This window comes from Coregonus clupeaformis, chromosome 3 (genome assembly GCF_020615455.1).
Source record: "Coregonus clupeaformis isolate EN_2021a chromosome 3, ASM2061545v1, whole genome shotgun sequence".
NCBI classification, from domain to species: domain Eukaryota; kingdom Metazoa; phylum Chordata; class Actinopteri; order Salmoniformes; family Salmonidae; genus Coregonus; species Coregonus clupeaformis.
The window spans coordinates 15,093,734-15,110,377 of record NC_059194.1 but is presented as its reverse complement, the minus strand read 5'-3'; the positions used below and the strand labels follow the sequence as shown (position 1 = coordinate 15,110,377).

At 39.6% G+C, this 16,644-nt stretch overlaps 1 protein-coding gene across 2 annotated transcripts in view; it reads left to right on the top strand.

The window, feature by feature from the left end:
* Positions 1–16,644, top strand: part of LOC121540894 (sideroflexin-5-like) — a 50,060-nt gene that overhangs the window by 2,508 nt on the left and 30,908 nt on the right. Inside the window, exons 2-3 of one of the 2 annotated variants that reach the window (XM_041850022.1) lie at positions 8,617–8,685; positions 9,139–9,216. In XM_041850022.1, coding sequence (XP_041705956.1) covers positions 8,617–8,685; positions 9,139–9,216 — 147 coding nt within the window. Of the gene's footprint in view, positions 1–8,616; positions 8,686–9,138; positions 9,217–9,277; positions 9,293–16,644 lie in introns of those variants that run through there. The other variant, XM_041850030.1, reaches the window with a different exon arrangement.

The following is a 16,644-nucleotide window of genomic DNA, read 5'->3' as shown; positions in this document are numbered from 1 at the left end:
CCCAGCTGCCTTGAGATCATTGACAAGATCCTCCCGTGTAGTTCTGAGCTGATTCCTCACCGTTCTCATGATCATTGCGACTCCACGAGGTGAGGCTTGCATGGAGCCCCAGGCCGAGGGAGACTTACAGTTATTTTGTGTTTCTTCCATTTGCGAATAATCGCACCAACTGTTGTCACCTTCTCCCCAAGCTGCTTGGCGATGGTCTTGTAGCCCATTCCAGCCTTGTGTAGGTCTACAATCTTGTCCCTGACATCCTTGGAGAGCTCGTTGGTCTTGGCCATGGTGGAGAGTTTGGAATCTGATTGATTGATTGCTTCTGTGGACAGGTGTCTTTTATACAGGTAACAAACTGAGATTAGGAGCACACCATTTAAGAGTGTGCTCCTAATCTCAGCTCGTTACCTGCATAAAAGACACCTGGGAGCCAGAAATCTTTCTGATTGAGAGGGGGTCAAATACTTATTTCCCTCATTAAAATGCAAATCAATTCATAACATTTTTGACAAATGCGTTTTTCTGGATTTTTTTGTTGTTATTCTGTCTCTCACTGTTCAAATAAACCTACCATTAAAATTATAGACTGATCATTTCTTTGTCAGTGGGCAAACGTACAAAATCAGCAGGGGATCAAATACTTTTTTCCCTCACTGTACATGATGAGATTCAAACACGGAACCTTCGCGTTATATACCCACCCATCCAATTTGACCAACCACCTTTCGTTTTCACCATAAGTAACCTTCTAGTTTATGTAACCATACCAAATGTAACAAATCATACTAATTTGAGTGTCCCGAATGTATGTTTACTATGTTACGTCTAGTCTATAAGACCATAATAATTATAGAGCAGTGTGGAGGAGGAGTCTACTTTGTCTGCAAGAGACTTCAACATTAGTTTTCTGGATTCAGGTTCACTCAATTATTTTAAGCTTTGTTTACTATTGACAGTTACAGCTGATTAAGGGATTGTATATCGATTTGCTTTCCTTAAATAGATGTCTTCTGATCTACTCCTTTCAGTCTCTGAATTGTTTAATCAAACTTTTCGCCGCCAGCTCCTGATATCAGGGCCAGGGGCGGTGTGTTCATTAGGGCGATATGGGCGACGCACTGCCAAACGGGAAAAGGAAGGGATTTTTTTTCTAATCAATTATATCACGGCAACAGTAGTTATCAGTGTTCTAATCTAGACGTCTGATCTGCCACTAAATGTCCAATCAGGCTAAAGTCGTGCTTCAAATGGCCCCGCCCCTTTTGGGGCGATTTCAGTCAGGTTGAAAATCGCCCAGGAGTCTCTCATAGACTATCATGTAAAATATATTTTTTTTCAAATATCAGAGCTTTCAATACAATCTCTATGGGTTCCGGGAGGGCTTGCACTTACGCGCTTTCGTCATACGTAACATAAGTAACCATGAACATAACTAAGAAAAGAGCGGGTAGCAGCGTCAATCAATTCACGTACAACTGTCAAGATGGCTAGCTTTGCAGGCAAAGATGAAACTGAGGGCTCCACCAACCCTGGTATTTTTCTTGGACTTGTCAACTTTGTGGCACAATTAGATGAGGTGTTTGATGACCATCTTAAAAATGCTAAAGTTTTCAAGGGCACATCAAAGACCATTCAAAACGAGCTACTGGAGTGTATGCTAGCGGTCATGAGGGAACATATTGTGGAGGAGGTGAAGTCGGGCGAACTTCGTAGCTATCCAAGCTGACGAGACCACGGACGTTTCTACACAGACACAGCTGGTGCTTGTGCTGAGGTACATAGATAGCAACCACAAAGTGCAGGAGCGCTTTTTTGAGTTCCTTCCCATCTCGGAATCAACCTCAGTCTCAATCGCCAGTGTGCTTTTGGAGAGACTGAACGGTCTTTTTGCCGACGACGAAAGTCAAACTCATTGCGCAAGCTTACGATGGAGCCAGTGTGATGAGGGGAGAGAAGGCTGGTGTGCAGCAAAAGGTGCGTGAGCATTTCAAGAATGTCCATTACGTGCATTGCTATGCGCATCAGCTGAATTTGATCATGCAGCAAGCTAGAACAGTTTCAGTACAAGTAATGTAGCCTCTCTCTCTCTTTGTCCCTCCCTGTCTGTCTCTTTAACACACACACGCCCAAATCAGTTCACAGTTGATGTTGTTTAAAATAGTTATTTTTCATTTAAAAAAAAGTAAATTAAAAAAAAAACATCTGTTCATGTTCATTTTTACAAATCTATACAATTGGCCAGAATATGGTTGTTCATATTTACAAATCTATACAATTGGCCAGAATATGGTTGTTCATTTTTACAAAGCCATACAGATAGCTGTGTTTACCTTTTCTAGAAATTATTTTCAAATTCTGTTTTCAGGCAAAATGTCTATCACTGTTCATTTTCACAAATCTATACAAGAGGGCAGAATATGGAAGTCTATAAAACATTTCTTATTACCAATAACTTGCATCAATGTTTTCAGTAGCCTCTATCAAAAGCTCCTGCTTGCTTGTTGTGAATTATGCTCAGGTGCACATATTTCCAATTCAACCATGAGGCCTTTTTGAAGCAAGTAATGTGTATATCAGTATTGACTTATATGCTGCCCCTGTCCTCATGTTGTTGCTGGACATATCTTTTTTAAAATGTGTGTAGGTCACCTAAATCATCAGAAAAATTGCCCCCCCTGAGAATTTTTTCAGGAGCCGCCACTGATCAGGGCATAAAAACTACAATCTGTGTACTGAATTAGCCTAGTGCACATGTTCGCCTAGCAAGATGGCGTCGATAGACATGGCAGCTCTGTTTCTAGATCCTAAGCAACTTTGCAGTATTTTTTGTGTGTGTGTGTGTTATTTCTAGCTATATCCTGTCCCGAGTTTGTTTTCCCTGGCTGAACTATGCTAGTTTTCGTCCTCATTGCCAATGTTAATAAATACAGCACCCTCAACTTCAAAGCTACATTGCTAGTTATACAATCATATAAAATCGCTGGAAAGAAACTTGAATGATTTATTGTTTTGTTGCATAGTCATGACTGGTTTGCGCTATCTGTCGCGTCGTAAGACAATGGTGGCGAAGGATATCATTGCTACTTAACACGGATCCAAGTTCAGGTGTGAGATCCACCGGCGTCATTGGCGTAGGGTAAGCTGAATGTTTCTGACTCGTCTTGGCACTGTGACAACAGGCAGCCTCTCCCGGCTTGGCTCGATGGGATATGTAATTATTTCGCCAACACAGCCAGATATGTACACAGTCTTGTACCCTTAACCGTTTATCAACTGACTATCGCATTTGTTGATTAAATCTGACTTTATTTGTATAATGAGTAATCCAGGAATGTCACAAATTAATTGACACGAGAAAACTGAAGAAAAAAGCAACTCTACAGAGTGCCAATGGCTACAATGAATGGCTAAATTACTTCCGGACATGGAGCTCCTCCTCACCACTCTATAATGGATCCAAACATTTTACATGCCTGATCTGTAATCAGCATTACTTAATGCAAAATTGCAAACATTTTATAGATTTTTTCAGGTTCTTTATTACACCTGAGTAGACTGCACTGAATATAGAATAGAACAGCCAAAATAGAATAGAAGAGCTTTATTCTTACTTCTTATGTGACATCCGGATTAGATTTCTACATTTGTGCAGTTTTATGTCTAGCACAAACTCAAACTTTCAAGAGGGATAAAAAGTGACAATTAAGAATGTAGCTGAACAAAAATATCAATGCAACATGCAATAATTTCTAAGATTCTACTGAGTTACAGTTCATATAAGGAAATCAGTCAATTGAAATAAATAAATTAGGCCCTAATCTATGGATTTCACATGACTGGGAATACAGATATGCATCTGTTGGTCACAAATACCTTAAAAATGGGCCTCACAATGGGCCTCAGGACCTTGTCACGGTATCTCTGTGCATTCAAATTGCCATAATAAAATACAATTGTGTTCGTTGCCCGTAGCCTATGCCTGCCCATACCATAACCCCACAAGGATGGAGGCGGCTTATGGTAAAGAAATTAACGTTCAATTCTATGGCAACAGCTCTGGTGGACATTCCTGCAGTCAGCATTCCAATTGCACGCTTCCTCAAAACTTGAGACATCTGTGGTATTGTGTTGTGTGACAAAACTGCACATTTTAGAGTGGCCTGTTATTGTCCCCAGCACAAGGTGCACCTGTGTAATGATCATGCTGTTTAATCAGCTTCTTGATATGCCACACCTGTCAGGTGGATAGATTATCTTGGCAAAGAAGAAATAATCACTAACAGGGATGTAAACAAATTTGTGCCCAAAATTTGAGAGAAACCAGCTTTTTGTGCGAATGGAAAATGTCTGGGATCTTTTATTTTAGCTCATGAAACATGGGACCAACACTTTACATGTTGCGTTTATATTTTTGTACAGTGTATTAGAAGGCTCATCATTTTGCTAAAGAAAAAAAATGTTCCTTCCACCCATGTAAATATGTTTAGCAAAAACCACTTTAATTTGTTATTTTTGTAGGCTATTCTGCATCTTCCAAACGTTGTTGGCTACATCAGATAGTGAAGCTCCTAAGTGTCTGGGTCATCTCATATTGCAATGTCTTTCTGTCCTTATCTTTAGCATATCCGTCAATGTCTTTCTGTCCTTATCTTTAGCATATCCGTCAAAATGGCTGTCCTGTGAACTGATTATGCACTTGCAGTGGTCAACTAGTCTGATAATGTGACCTTCACGTTGGCTCGAATTGCAACTCAGCTTTTTTTTTGTAAAGCGTTCATGACCGCTGGCAATTAATGAGATTAAAATGTCTGTAACCTCACTTGTAATTGGGCTTCTGTATAGTGCAATTCAGTGTTCGAGGCTAGCCTATATTAAAACTGCTGTGAATGCAATATTATGTTATAAGGTAATTATTTACCTGCTGAAATAGTAAAGCACAAAGTCCAAAGAAAGTCTGATTTGTTATTGTCTGGCCATCTTTATTGCCTTTTATATTTTATAAAGGCATTTCTCATCCAAATGCATGGTGGTGGAATAACAAGAAGCCAATCGATAAAGGACACTTGCCCCTACTCTTGGAACCAACCCAATTCCTCACAGATAACTGATGATAGTAATTTAACCAGGATATTGCATGGCACCAAGTAGTCTCTTCTCAGCGCCAAGAGGCTTTAATAACACTCTATTTAGACTTCCATTTTGCAACCTCTGATGCAATTGCAAAACACAAACAATTTTGTTCATGTGAATTGTTCCAAAAATCATTGAGTCATCCTGCATTACAAATTTGGAATTTCATCATTACAAGCATCCAGTCATATGTCAAACACTGCATTTATCAGTGGGTAATGGACAGTTTCATTGTTTCACAAATAGAACATCCACCTTTTTTTTTGTGCCCTAAAAATCTTCAGCACAGGTTGGCATACAGTAATAAAGGCATATTTTCAGTTTGTTGCATCAAAGCAGTTAAAATTAGGCCATCTCTTGAATCAGCATATATCTCCGTCTCTTATTGCGGCTGCATGTGATACATCTCTGCTAGCTGTGTTGTGTATTCTCTGGAGAGCTGAAGCACATGCATAATTAAGGCAGTCTTCTTACATGGAGCCTGTTCTCTTCACCCAGCCATACAAAACAGAGCTACACATATGGGCTGTGAGGACATTATACAGTCTATGTGCTGTGAGGACATTATACAGTCTATGGGCTGTGAGGACATTATACAGTCTATGGGCTGTGAGGACATTATACAGTCTATGGGCTGTGAGGACATTATACAGTCTATGGGCTGTGAGGACATTATACAGTCTATGGGCTGTGAGGACATTATACAGTCTATGGGCTGTGAGGACATTATACAGTCTATGGGCTGTGAGGACATTATACAGTCTATGGGCTGTGAGGACATTATACAGTCTATGGGCTGTGAGGACATTATACAGTCTATGGGCTGTGAGGACATTATACAGTCTATGGGCTGTGAGGACATTATACAGTCTATGGGCTGTGAGGACATTATACAGTCTATGGGCTGTGAGGACACTGAATAAAGAAAGGATACACAGATTTACAGAACGGTAGCTACTATATTCTTCACAATAACATGTCACGAGAGGTGGAGGAGCGTGTTTTCAATTAAAACCGAATGTAGGAAAGATAATGAAGACGGAGAAATTAGTTCTCCTGTCTTGTCTTTTGTCGCCTGCCCTTCATAAGTGATAAATGTCTCGAAGGCATCTGACTGAAGTTGGCATGTTTCAGTCCATCTGGTTGCCAAATAGACTCTTGGCATGCACTGCCATCAGGCCTTTTCAGACTGTTGGCACACAATGTTCAGCTGGGCCCATCTAGTAAGGGGACTGGAAAAGTGATATGCTTCACCACCAAGTAACGACAATTCTGTGCGGTGAAGAAAATATGCTCAAGTTCTCTTGCACTGTGTCTTAAGAGTCAACCCACACAGCTGCTCTGTCTTACTTTGTACCCCCTAAACATTAAGTAATTGAACTCTAAACAACAATTAGCAGCTTAACCACTTTGATTCAATCCACATGTGGTCCTCTGTAGCTCAATTGGTAGAGCATGGCGCTTGTAACGCCAGGGTAGTGGGTTCGATCCCCGGGACCACCCATACCTAAAAACGTATGCACACATGACTGTAAGTCGCTTTGGATAAAAGCGTCTGCTAAATGGCATATTATTATTATTATTATTATTATTATATTATAAGTCATGTGAAATGAGACGTTAAGTATTTTGATGTTGAATTATGGGTCCCACTTTAGACAAACACGTTAATAAAGAGTGTCTGCTAAATGACTATATGACTAAAATGTATTAAAGCATTCATAAACTCTTCATAAGCCCTACATAGCTTCACAAAGCATTTGTAAGTAATGTCATACTACAGAAAGGGTGATTTAAAAAGTCCCTACATCTGGTGCTTTGGAAAATGTGGCATAACCCATTTGTCACCCTTTACATAACATGGGATTTGCTTTTGGGGGATTTCTGAGCCATGGGCCATCCATATAGGCCTTATGAATGGTTTATGAAGGCTTCATTGAGCCTTAAAAGTTATCTGTTGTATAGAGTGGGACCGGATTATTTAAGATGTGCCCAAGCAACATAAATGGTATTCAATAAAGTAAAGTATCAGGTGGTTTGAATTTTGCCCTCCTTGGACACACCCACACTGTTAAAATGAAGTGCTTTGAAACACAAAAACTAGTGACGACTGAGCTTTCACCACCTTAAAAGATCGTATTGAGCCCTGGACTGAAGTTTTGTATGAGCGCTACTGCTAACATTAGCAGTCATTGCTTATATTATTTTCCATGAATGTCAAACATAATGCCATATTTCCATTGATTTTTAAGAATATTAATATGATAAATACCTTACAGATCTTTGAACTGTCTTACTTTATCAATGTAAAAATGTGAAAGACCTGTTAATGCTATGTGATTTTGAAAATTTGAAAAGAAAACATAAAGCACATGAAGCGTCAAAATCATGTTTTGTACTTATTAATTATTATCCTGGACAAACGTAGTAATTTTTGTTTTCACAAAAATATATTTTCTTGTGTCCTTTGTTTGAGCATAATGCTGTACATTTGACCTTTTGGAATTACTGATGAGTTTATAAACACATCATATAAGAGCAGGGAATAAACAAGAAGAGGAGGGACTCCCATTTACAGTGTTTGGAAACTCCAGAAGTTCTAATTCTGCACTGAACAGGACTGGAAACACCACAATAGTGTTTAGGAGCTTCAGAAAGAGGAAACTACACCAAAAGGGATCTAATTCTGCACTACACAGGACTTGAAACACCATAATAGTGTTTTCATTTCACTATTAGTCTACACCTGTTGTTTATGAATGATGTGACATAAAATGTGATTTATTGAGTCCATGTTCAGTCTACTTATCTCAAGTCTGAATCAGCACAACAGTTCAGTCCTGAAGACTGGCTGAGTGGACTAACGCAGTGTTTTGACACCTCACATGAATGCCCACTTTACACGTTACCTCTGCTATAACTTACATAGCTCTAAACGCCTTGATTGTACCATTTATTTATAATCTCACAATGGGCCTGGCAACTGTAGCCTATAATTAGTGTCAAAGTCTACCCTAGGAAAGTATGCAATTCCCAGTGTCTTCTTTAAAATGTTGATCCAAATATTGACTGAAAATCACAATCAATCAATATTTATGCTATAAACCATTTGCAATTTAAAACCATTTGATTGTATGAGAGAGTCTGCCAAAACACTGTTTTTGTGTTTTGATGCTGCCTTTTAAATGCACAGAAACACCAAAAAGGGTTTTCACAACTCACTTAAAAACACAATTATTCAGATTGAAGAATACTTCCATTCTGTTTTGAAATACATTTAGTGTGTCAGAACACATACATTGGGTTTACATTCAAACACTGTCCAAACATCAGATCTCTGTTTAGGTGCACTATCTTTCATGGTTTTACTATACAATGATGGTGTTTTGAGTCTTTCTATTTTAATAGTGCACACTGTGCACCACTGACAACGTACGTAGCCGTTGAAGATGTCCTCGCCCTCTTTTTTCCCCTCTTTCTCGCTTCCAGAGTACCTTTCTTGGCCGGCTGAGACACTTTGTAGAGATCATCGACCCCAGCACACTCTTTGTATCTGAGGTAAGGCATCCATCCATCCACATGCTGTTTTACTACTTCAGCTATGTTTTTTGTAAGATATACAAAAAACGTGGCCTTCCACTGAATTTCTGATTGAAGATGAGACTTGGGAACTGTGGCAACAGGAGAATGCCGTCCACTTTATACTGTAGATCTGGAATCCAATCAGATAGCACAGGGACGGACTTGGAACATAAATTGGTCCTGGAATTTCTCACACACCAGACAATTACCCCCCCCCCAAAGCCCCTATTATTAGCCAAATAATTATAATTATTTGCAAAACAAACAAACAATTTAGACAGGCCCACTGGGCTAAAGATGGACCATCCCATCTGGCATTTGCCAGAACTACCGTTACCCAGTCCTTCTCTAGGATAACACATTAAGAAGAAACCTAACTACCTACTGTTAATTCTCTTGTTGACTCAAATGACTCTTTTATCTCTCCAGAGTCGATTGACAGAATGCGTCAAACTCCTGGATGATTTTCAACATGGAACACTACCTCCTGGAGTTACAGATCTACAGGTGAGGTTTTAAACATGGAACATACAGGTGAGGTTTTAAACATGAAACACTACTACCTGGAGTTACAGATCTACAGGTGAGGTTTTTGTTATCAGAAATTCCTTTGTCAGTGTTACAGAATATTTACAGTGCCTTCAGAAAGTATTCACACGCCTTGAATTTTTCCACATTTTGTTGTGTTACAGCCTGAATTTTAAATGGATTAAATTGAGATTTTTGGTCACTGGCCTACACACAATACCCCATAATGTCAAAGTGGATTTGTTTTTTGTTGTTGACATTTTTACAAATTCATTAAAATTGAAAAGCTGAAATGTCTTGAGTCAATAAGTATTCAACCCCTTTGTTATGACAAGCCTAAATAAGTTCAGGAGTAAAAATGTGCTTAATAAGTCACATAATAATTGCATGGACTCACTCTGAGTGCAATAATAGTGTTTAACATGATTTTTGAATGACTACCACATCTCTATACCCCACACATACAATTATCTGTAAGGTCCCTCAGTCGAGCAGTGAATTTCAAACACAGATTCAACCACAAAGACCAGGGAGGTTTTCCAATGCCTCGCAAAGAAGGGCACCTATTGGTAGATGGGTGAATGAATATCCCTTTGAGCATGGTGATGCTATTAATTACACTTTGGATGGTGTAACAATACATCCAGTCACTACAAAGATACAGGCGTCCTTCCTTACTCAGTTGCCGGAGAGGAAGGAAACCGCTCAGGGATTTCACCATGAGACCAATTGTGACTTTAAAACAGTTACAGAGTTTAATGGCTGTGATAGGAGAAAACTGAGGATGGATCAACAACATTTTAGGTCTCCTAACCTAATTGACAGAGTGAAAAGAAGGAAGCCTGTACAGAATAAAAATATTCCAAAACATGCATCCTGTTTGCAACAAGACACTAAAGTAATACTTTTTTATCTTTTTTATATTTTATATTTATTGAATATTTAAAACATACAATCTACTAGCAGTGAAGCCGCTCAACATCTACATCACATTAGTCATCTAACAGACTCCCATCCAGAGCGACCCACAGAAGCAACCATGGTCAACGCCCTGCTCAAGGGCACGTCAACAGATCTCCCACAAGGTCAAAAACGGGGACCCGAACCAGCGATCCATGATCCCCCCCACAGTTCCCCAAGAGCTGCCCCTCAACTATCCGAGACCATGCATGTATGGCACTATTTAACATGTGTGTCTGTGTATGTGCACGTGTGCATTTGAATGAGAGTGTGTGTATATGCATGTTTACAAACACCTGCACGGCATCAGCCTCAGGCAAACAGGCATTAGCTGTAACAACACTGCCCCTCAGTGTCATTCAAACATACTTTTTGCTATGTTTTATTTTGACTTTATTTTTTTAAACTTTTATCTTTGACCGTCATTCTATCCCCCACCCAGCAACTCCACTCCCACTTGTCTCCAATTCCACATCCCAACCCTCAGCCTCCCTCAGCCCATCCCACCTATCTCTGCTGGCCACCCTCTTCGGATTTCTACGTACCGTATATCTTTCAACTTTGCTGTGATGTTTAACATACAATTTCAATCTATCTAATCGAATAGAATCCACAGATTGCGAGTTGAAGATAAATAATTTTACTAAGAGTATTAGTATATTAGTAATTGACTGACCCGGTCTCTCCAGATCTCCTAACAGTACTATTTCTAGGGTCAATTTTAGATCAATGTTATGCATTTTCAGCCATTCCTGAACCAGAAACAGGCTACCTGAGGGCAATACCAAAATAAATGGTATATTGATTCTGTATCCTCACAACAAAATCTGCAGAGCTTCGATGATTGTATGCCCCAAATATTCAACATTTTGTTGGTGGCAAGAATTCTATATAATAATTTTAGCTGAAAAGCACGAAGTCTTGAATCTTGCGTCGTTTTATATATCAACTCATACACCCTGTACCATGGAATCGGTACATCAAAAATCTCTTCCCAACTATTTTGCAATCTGTATGGCACAGCTGTCAACATCCTGGTCCTCAAATGAAACAGGTATACTTTCCTATTTATGCTATTTTTATTCCTCCGCCAGTTTTGATCCTTTATATTGGGCAGACAGACCAGTTCCCTACCTCCTCCCGCTGCCACCTGCCTCCTCCATTTTTGGGGTAATGCTGTAATCAATTGGTTGAAATCTTGGATTGAGCAGATCTTCCCATACAATTCTCATAACTCCATGAAAGCCATAACTCTACCATTCAGAAAAGTTATCTAGATCTTCAATGAGACATTGCAGGGATCTAGCTTGTGGACTTAATATAAAACTCAAGTCATCGGCATACATTGACACCTTTGTTTTTAAGCCTTGGATTTCTAATCCTCTAATGTTGTTATTTGATCTGATTTTAATAGCTAGCATTTCGATGGCCATAACAAATAGATATGGTGACAGTGGACACACTTGTTTAACTCCTCTTGACAATTCAAAACTCTCTGAGAAGCAGCCGATATTTACTATTTTACACCTGGGGGTTGCTATACATTACCTTTACCCATTTTATAAGAGAATCCCCAAAATTGAAAGAATCCAGGCATTTATAAATAAAATCCAGTCTTACTTTATGAAAGGCCTTTTCAAAATCCGCTATAAATACCAGGCCTGGCTTCTTAGATATTTTTAGTAGTTGTCGTATATTATCTCCAATGTATCGTCCATGTAAAAAACCTGTCTGATCAGGATGAACAATACCTGGTAAAACCTTTTTAATTCTGAGTGCTATGCATTTCGCTAGTATTTTTGCATCACAACATTGAAGTGTAAGAGGCCTCCAGTTTTTAAGATAGACTGGATCTTTATATTTGCCATCTGGGACTTGTTTTAATAATAGTGAAATCAGACCTTCCTGCTGAGTACCTGTCAGACTACCATTTCTATGGTAGTTAAAACAATCTAACAATGGAGATTTGAGTATATCAAAAAAGGCTTGATATACCTCTACTGGTATGCCATCAAGCCCTGGGGTTTTTCCACACTGAAAGGACTGAATAGCCTCAAAAAGTTATTCCTCTGTAATTTGGCCTTCGCACTGATCTTTCTGTACATTGGTTAATTTTCAATTTTTTTATTATTTGGAAAGAATTCCTTACAGTAATCGTAATTCAGTGGGTGAGAATGAGACGGAAAAGATAACATCTGCTTAAAATATTTAGCTTCCTCTTTTAAAATACCATTCGGAGAATCATAGATGACTCCGTCTTCAGTAACGAGTTTCGGTAAATACTTTTTATTAGCGTTCCTGTGTTGGAGATTCAGGAAGAATTTGGTGCATTTTTCTCCATATTCCATCCAGTTTGCTTTGTTTTTGTAATAGATTTCATTTGATCGTTCTTGAATAAGTTCCTCCAGTTCTTTTTGTTTTTCTTCTAACTTATCTCTGTAGTATTGTTTTTATTGCTATCTACCTGTACTAGTACTTCATCTATTTCCCTTGTTAGTCTTGTCTCTTTAGCCAGAAACTGCTTTTTTATTATTGATGAATATTGAATTGAATGACCTCTGAAGGTACATTTAAAGGTATCCCAAACAATAAGGGGATTTGCTGAACCTATATTGTACTGAAAAAATTCAGTTATAAATTATTTTGTCTTAGTTAAAAAATATATTGTCCTCCAGTAAACTTTCCAATATCCCCTTCCAAATGGAAATTCTATAAGAATTATGTGAAGGCCAATTAGATGATGATCCGATCGCATTCTGTCTCCTATTAAAACGTTTTTAACCTTTGATGCAAGAGAGACTAAAGTAAAACTGCAAAAAATGTGGCAAAGCAACAGTAGCGGTGCGTGGGTAAAATCACAGGGGAAGCCAATCCAGAAAAAACAAACATATTACAACCTGTGTTGTGATAATTGCGTTGTTTGCTCTATAATTAGTTAATATGCCTTGACGCCATTATATATACTGTAGGCCTAAAGCCAAGAAAATAAAAAGACACAGTACAACACCGGAGAGCAACATCTGTCCGGTGAAGTTCACAAAACATGTTGCATGTAACAAACAGTTACATGACCTACAGCACTGTCAAGCAAGGTAATGTTTCCGACATTTTCGGACTACTAAACAACTATTGATTTGGAACCACGGAGAGTTACTGCAAGTTGCAAAGAAAACAGGAGCTGCCTCCACTATTCCAGCACCATTTCAACTTGAACATTTCAACATCATCTAATCACATATGCTTAGTCTAATACAGTGACAACTAAAAGATACCAAAAACTATTTAGTCCAATCAACGTAAGATAAATATGATGTGGCTGTCCATGGCACTGATTTGTGTGTGTGTGTGCGTGCTTGCAAGTAGAAAAAACATGTTGACTCACCCTACTTGTATAGAAGCGCCAAGGCCATCCTCCTCTTTCAAATGGTCTATGACTCTGTCATACAGTACACGCTTTTTGTTTTTGTTGTCCTAGGCTACCTGGCTAAAATAGTTGATCGCTAGCCTAACTTCCTTTAATGGGCAACGATACGCAGGCCAGCTAGTTAACATTAGCATACAAATCTAGCTACATGTTGAACTTCCATTCTCTCAGGCCAGGGGCACAATGTATGCATTTATGGTTGGATCAGAATCGCCGTTATAATCATTGGCCAGTACAGAGAATTAAGTAAAACCACAAGTCCAAATCCCTATCTCCATCCATGGCTAATTTAGGAAAGGGACGATTTTAGCTAGTTTACATTACATTACAGTCATTTAGCAGACGCTCTTATCCAGAGCGATTTACAGGAGCAATTAAGGTTAAGTGCCTTGCTCAAGGGCACATCGACAGATTCTTCACCTAGTCAGCTCGGGGATTAGAACCAGCGACTTTTTGGTTACTGGCACAACGCTCTTAACCACTAAGCTAGCCACTGGAGGACTACAACACAACGAGACGCAACAATTATTTATTTTTTCTGTCAATAATGACGTTTGGCTTGTGATGTGATTGGTCTGAAGCCAAATCCAAACTGGCTTTCCTTGACTTTTTTTTTGGTGCGCCAGGTCCATTCACAGCTGAGCTCACTCAGTTAATTTTTTTAATTTATTTTGTATTATCAAGGTAGGCCAAATGCTCACTGACCTCCCTTGCATTCAATGCTACATGGGCAACAATGTCATACTTTTCTGACCAGACAGCTTCAGATAGATACTCTTGTGAATTTAAGGAAATGTATGGAACACAGAGAGTCGAAAGAAACATTATTTTGTATGTTTTATCTTTTTTTCTTGGTACGTTTTTTGGGGAAGCCTGGCTTCCCTTGGCATCCATGAATACACGCCACTGCAAAGCAATTCACTTTTTGTCCATAGTACAAAACTAATTCTGATTGGCTGGGCCTGACTCCCCAGTGGTTGGGCCTGGCTGCCAAGTGGGTGGGCCTATGCCCTCCCAGGCCCACCCATGGCTGCACACCTGCCCAGTCATGTGAAATCCATAGATTAGGGCCCAATGAATGTATTTTATGATGGAAATGTTTATGTTTGTGCTTTTCTAATAACCAATTTCAGTGTTCTATGTTTGTGCTTTTCTAATAATCAATTGCTGTGTTCATGCAAGTGACTGATTGAACGAATCCTCACTATCAGTATCTGCAATTTGGCAGAACGCCCAGACCCTTGTTTCTGTCACATGCATGACCCAGTATTGGTCAGTCACATGAATGAAGCAAACGTTAATGATGAATTATTTATGAAAGATGAATAAGCTAAATCATGCAAATATAACTTGTCTGTATAGAAGAGATCTAACGGGACTGCCCCGGAGGTGCTCCTGATCGACATGAACATAATAAACAGCTCTCTATCCACCGGATGTGTACCAAACTCACTAAAAGTGGCAGTGATAAAGCCTCTCTTGAAAAAGCCAAACCTTGACCCGGAAAATATAAAAAACTATCGGCCTATATCGAATCTTCCATTCCTCTCAAACATTTTAGAAAAAGCTGTTGCGCAGCAACTCACTGCCTTTCTGAAGACAAACAATGTATACGAAATGCTTCAGTCTGGTTTTAGACCCCATCATAGCACTGAGACTGCACTTGTGAAGGTGGTAAATGACCTTTTAATGGCGTCAGACCGAGGCTCTGCATCTGTCCTCGTGCTACTAGACCTTAGTGCTGCCTTTGACACTATCGATCACCACATTCTTTTGAGAGACTGGAAACCCAAATTGGTCTACACGGACAAGTTCTGGCCTGGTTTAGATCTTACCTGTCGGAAAGATATCAGTTTGTCTCTGTGAATGGTCTGTCCTCCGACAAATCAACTGTACATTTCGGTGTTCCTCAAGGTTCCGTTTTAGGACCACTATTGTTTTCACTATATATTTTACCTCTTGGGGATGTTATTCGAAAACATAATGTTAACTTTCACTGCTATGCGGATGACACACAGCTGTACATTTCAATGAAACATGGTGAAGCCCCAAAATTGCCCTCGCTAGAAGCCTGTGTTTCAGACATAAGGAAGTGGATGGCTGAAAACTTTCTACTTTTAAACTCGGACAAAACAGAGATGCTTGTTCTAGGTCCCAAGAAACAAAGAGATCTTCTGTTAAATCTGACAATTCATCTTGATGGTTGTAAAGTCATCTCAAATAAAACTGTGAAGGACCTCGGCGTTACTCTTGACCCTGATCTCTCTTTTGACGAACATATCAAGACTGTTTCGAGGACAGCTTTTTTCCATCTACGTAACATTGCAAAAATCAGAAATTTTCTGTCCAAAAATGATGCAGAAAAATTAATCCATGCATTTGTTACTTCTAGGTTAGACTACTGCAATGCTCTACTTTCCGGCTACCCGGATAAAGCACTAAATAAACTTCAGTTAGTGCTAAATACGGCTGCTAGAATCCTGACTAGAACCAAGAAATTTGATCATATTACTCCAGTGCTAGCTTCCCTACACTGGCTTCCTGTTAAGGCAAGGGCTGATTTCAAGGTTTTACTGTTAACCTATAAAAGCGTTACATGGGCTTGCTCCTACCTATCTTTCCGAGTTGGTCCTGCCGTACATACCAATACGTACGCTACGGTCACAAGACGCAGGCCTCCTAATTGTCCCTAGAATTTCTAAGCAAACAGCGGGAGGCAGGGGCTTTCTCCTATAGATCTCCATTTTTATGGAACAGTTTGCCTACCCATGTGAGAGACGCAGACTCGGTCTCAACCTTTAAGTCTTTACTGAAGACTTATCTCTTCAGTAGGTCATATGATTGAGTGTAGTCTGGCCCAGGAGTGTGAAGGTGAACGGAAAGGCTCTGGAGCAACGAACAGCCCTTGCTGTCTCTGCCAGGCCGGTTCCCCTCTCTCCACTGGGGTTCTCTGCCTCTAACCCTGTTACAGGGGCTGAGTCACTGGCTTGCTGGTGCTCTTTCATGCCGTCCCCTAGGAGGGG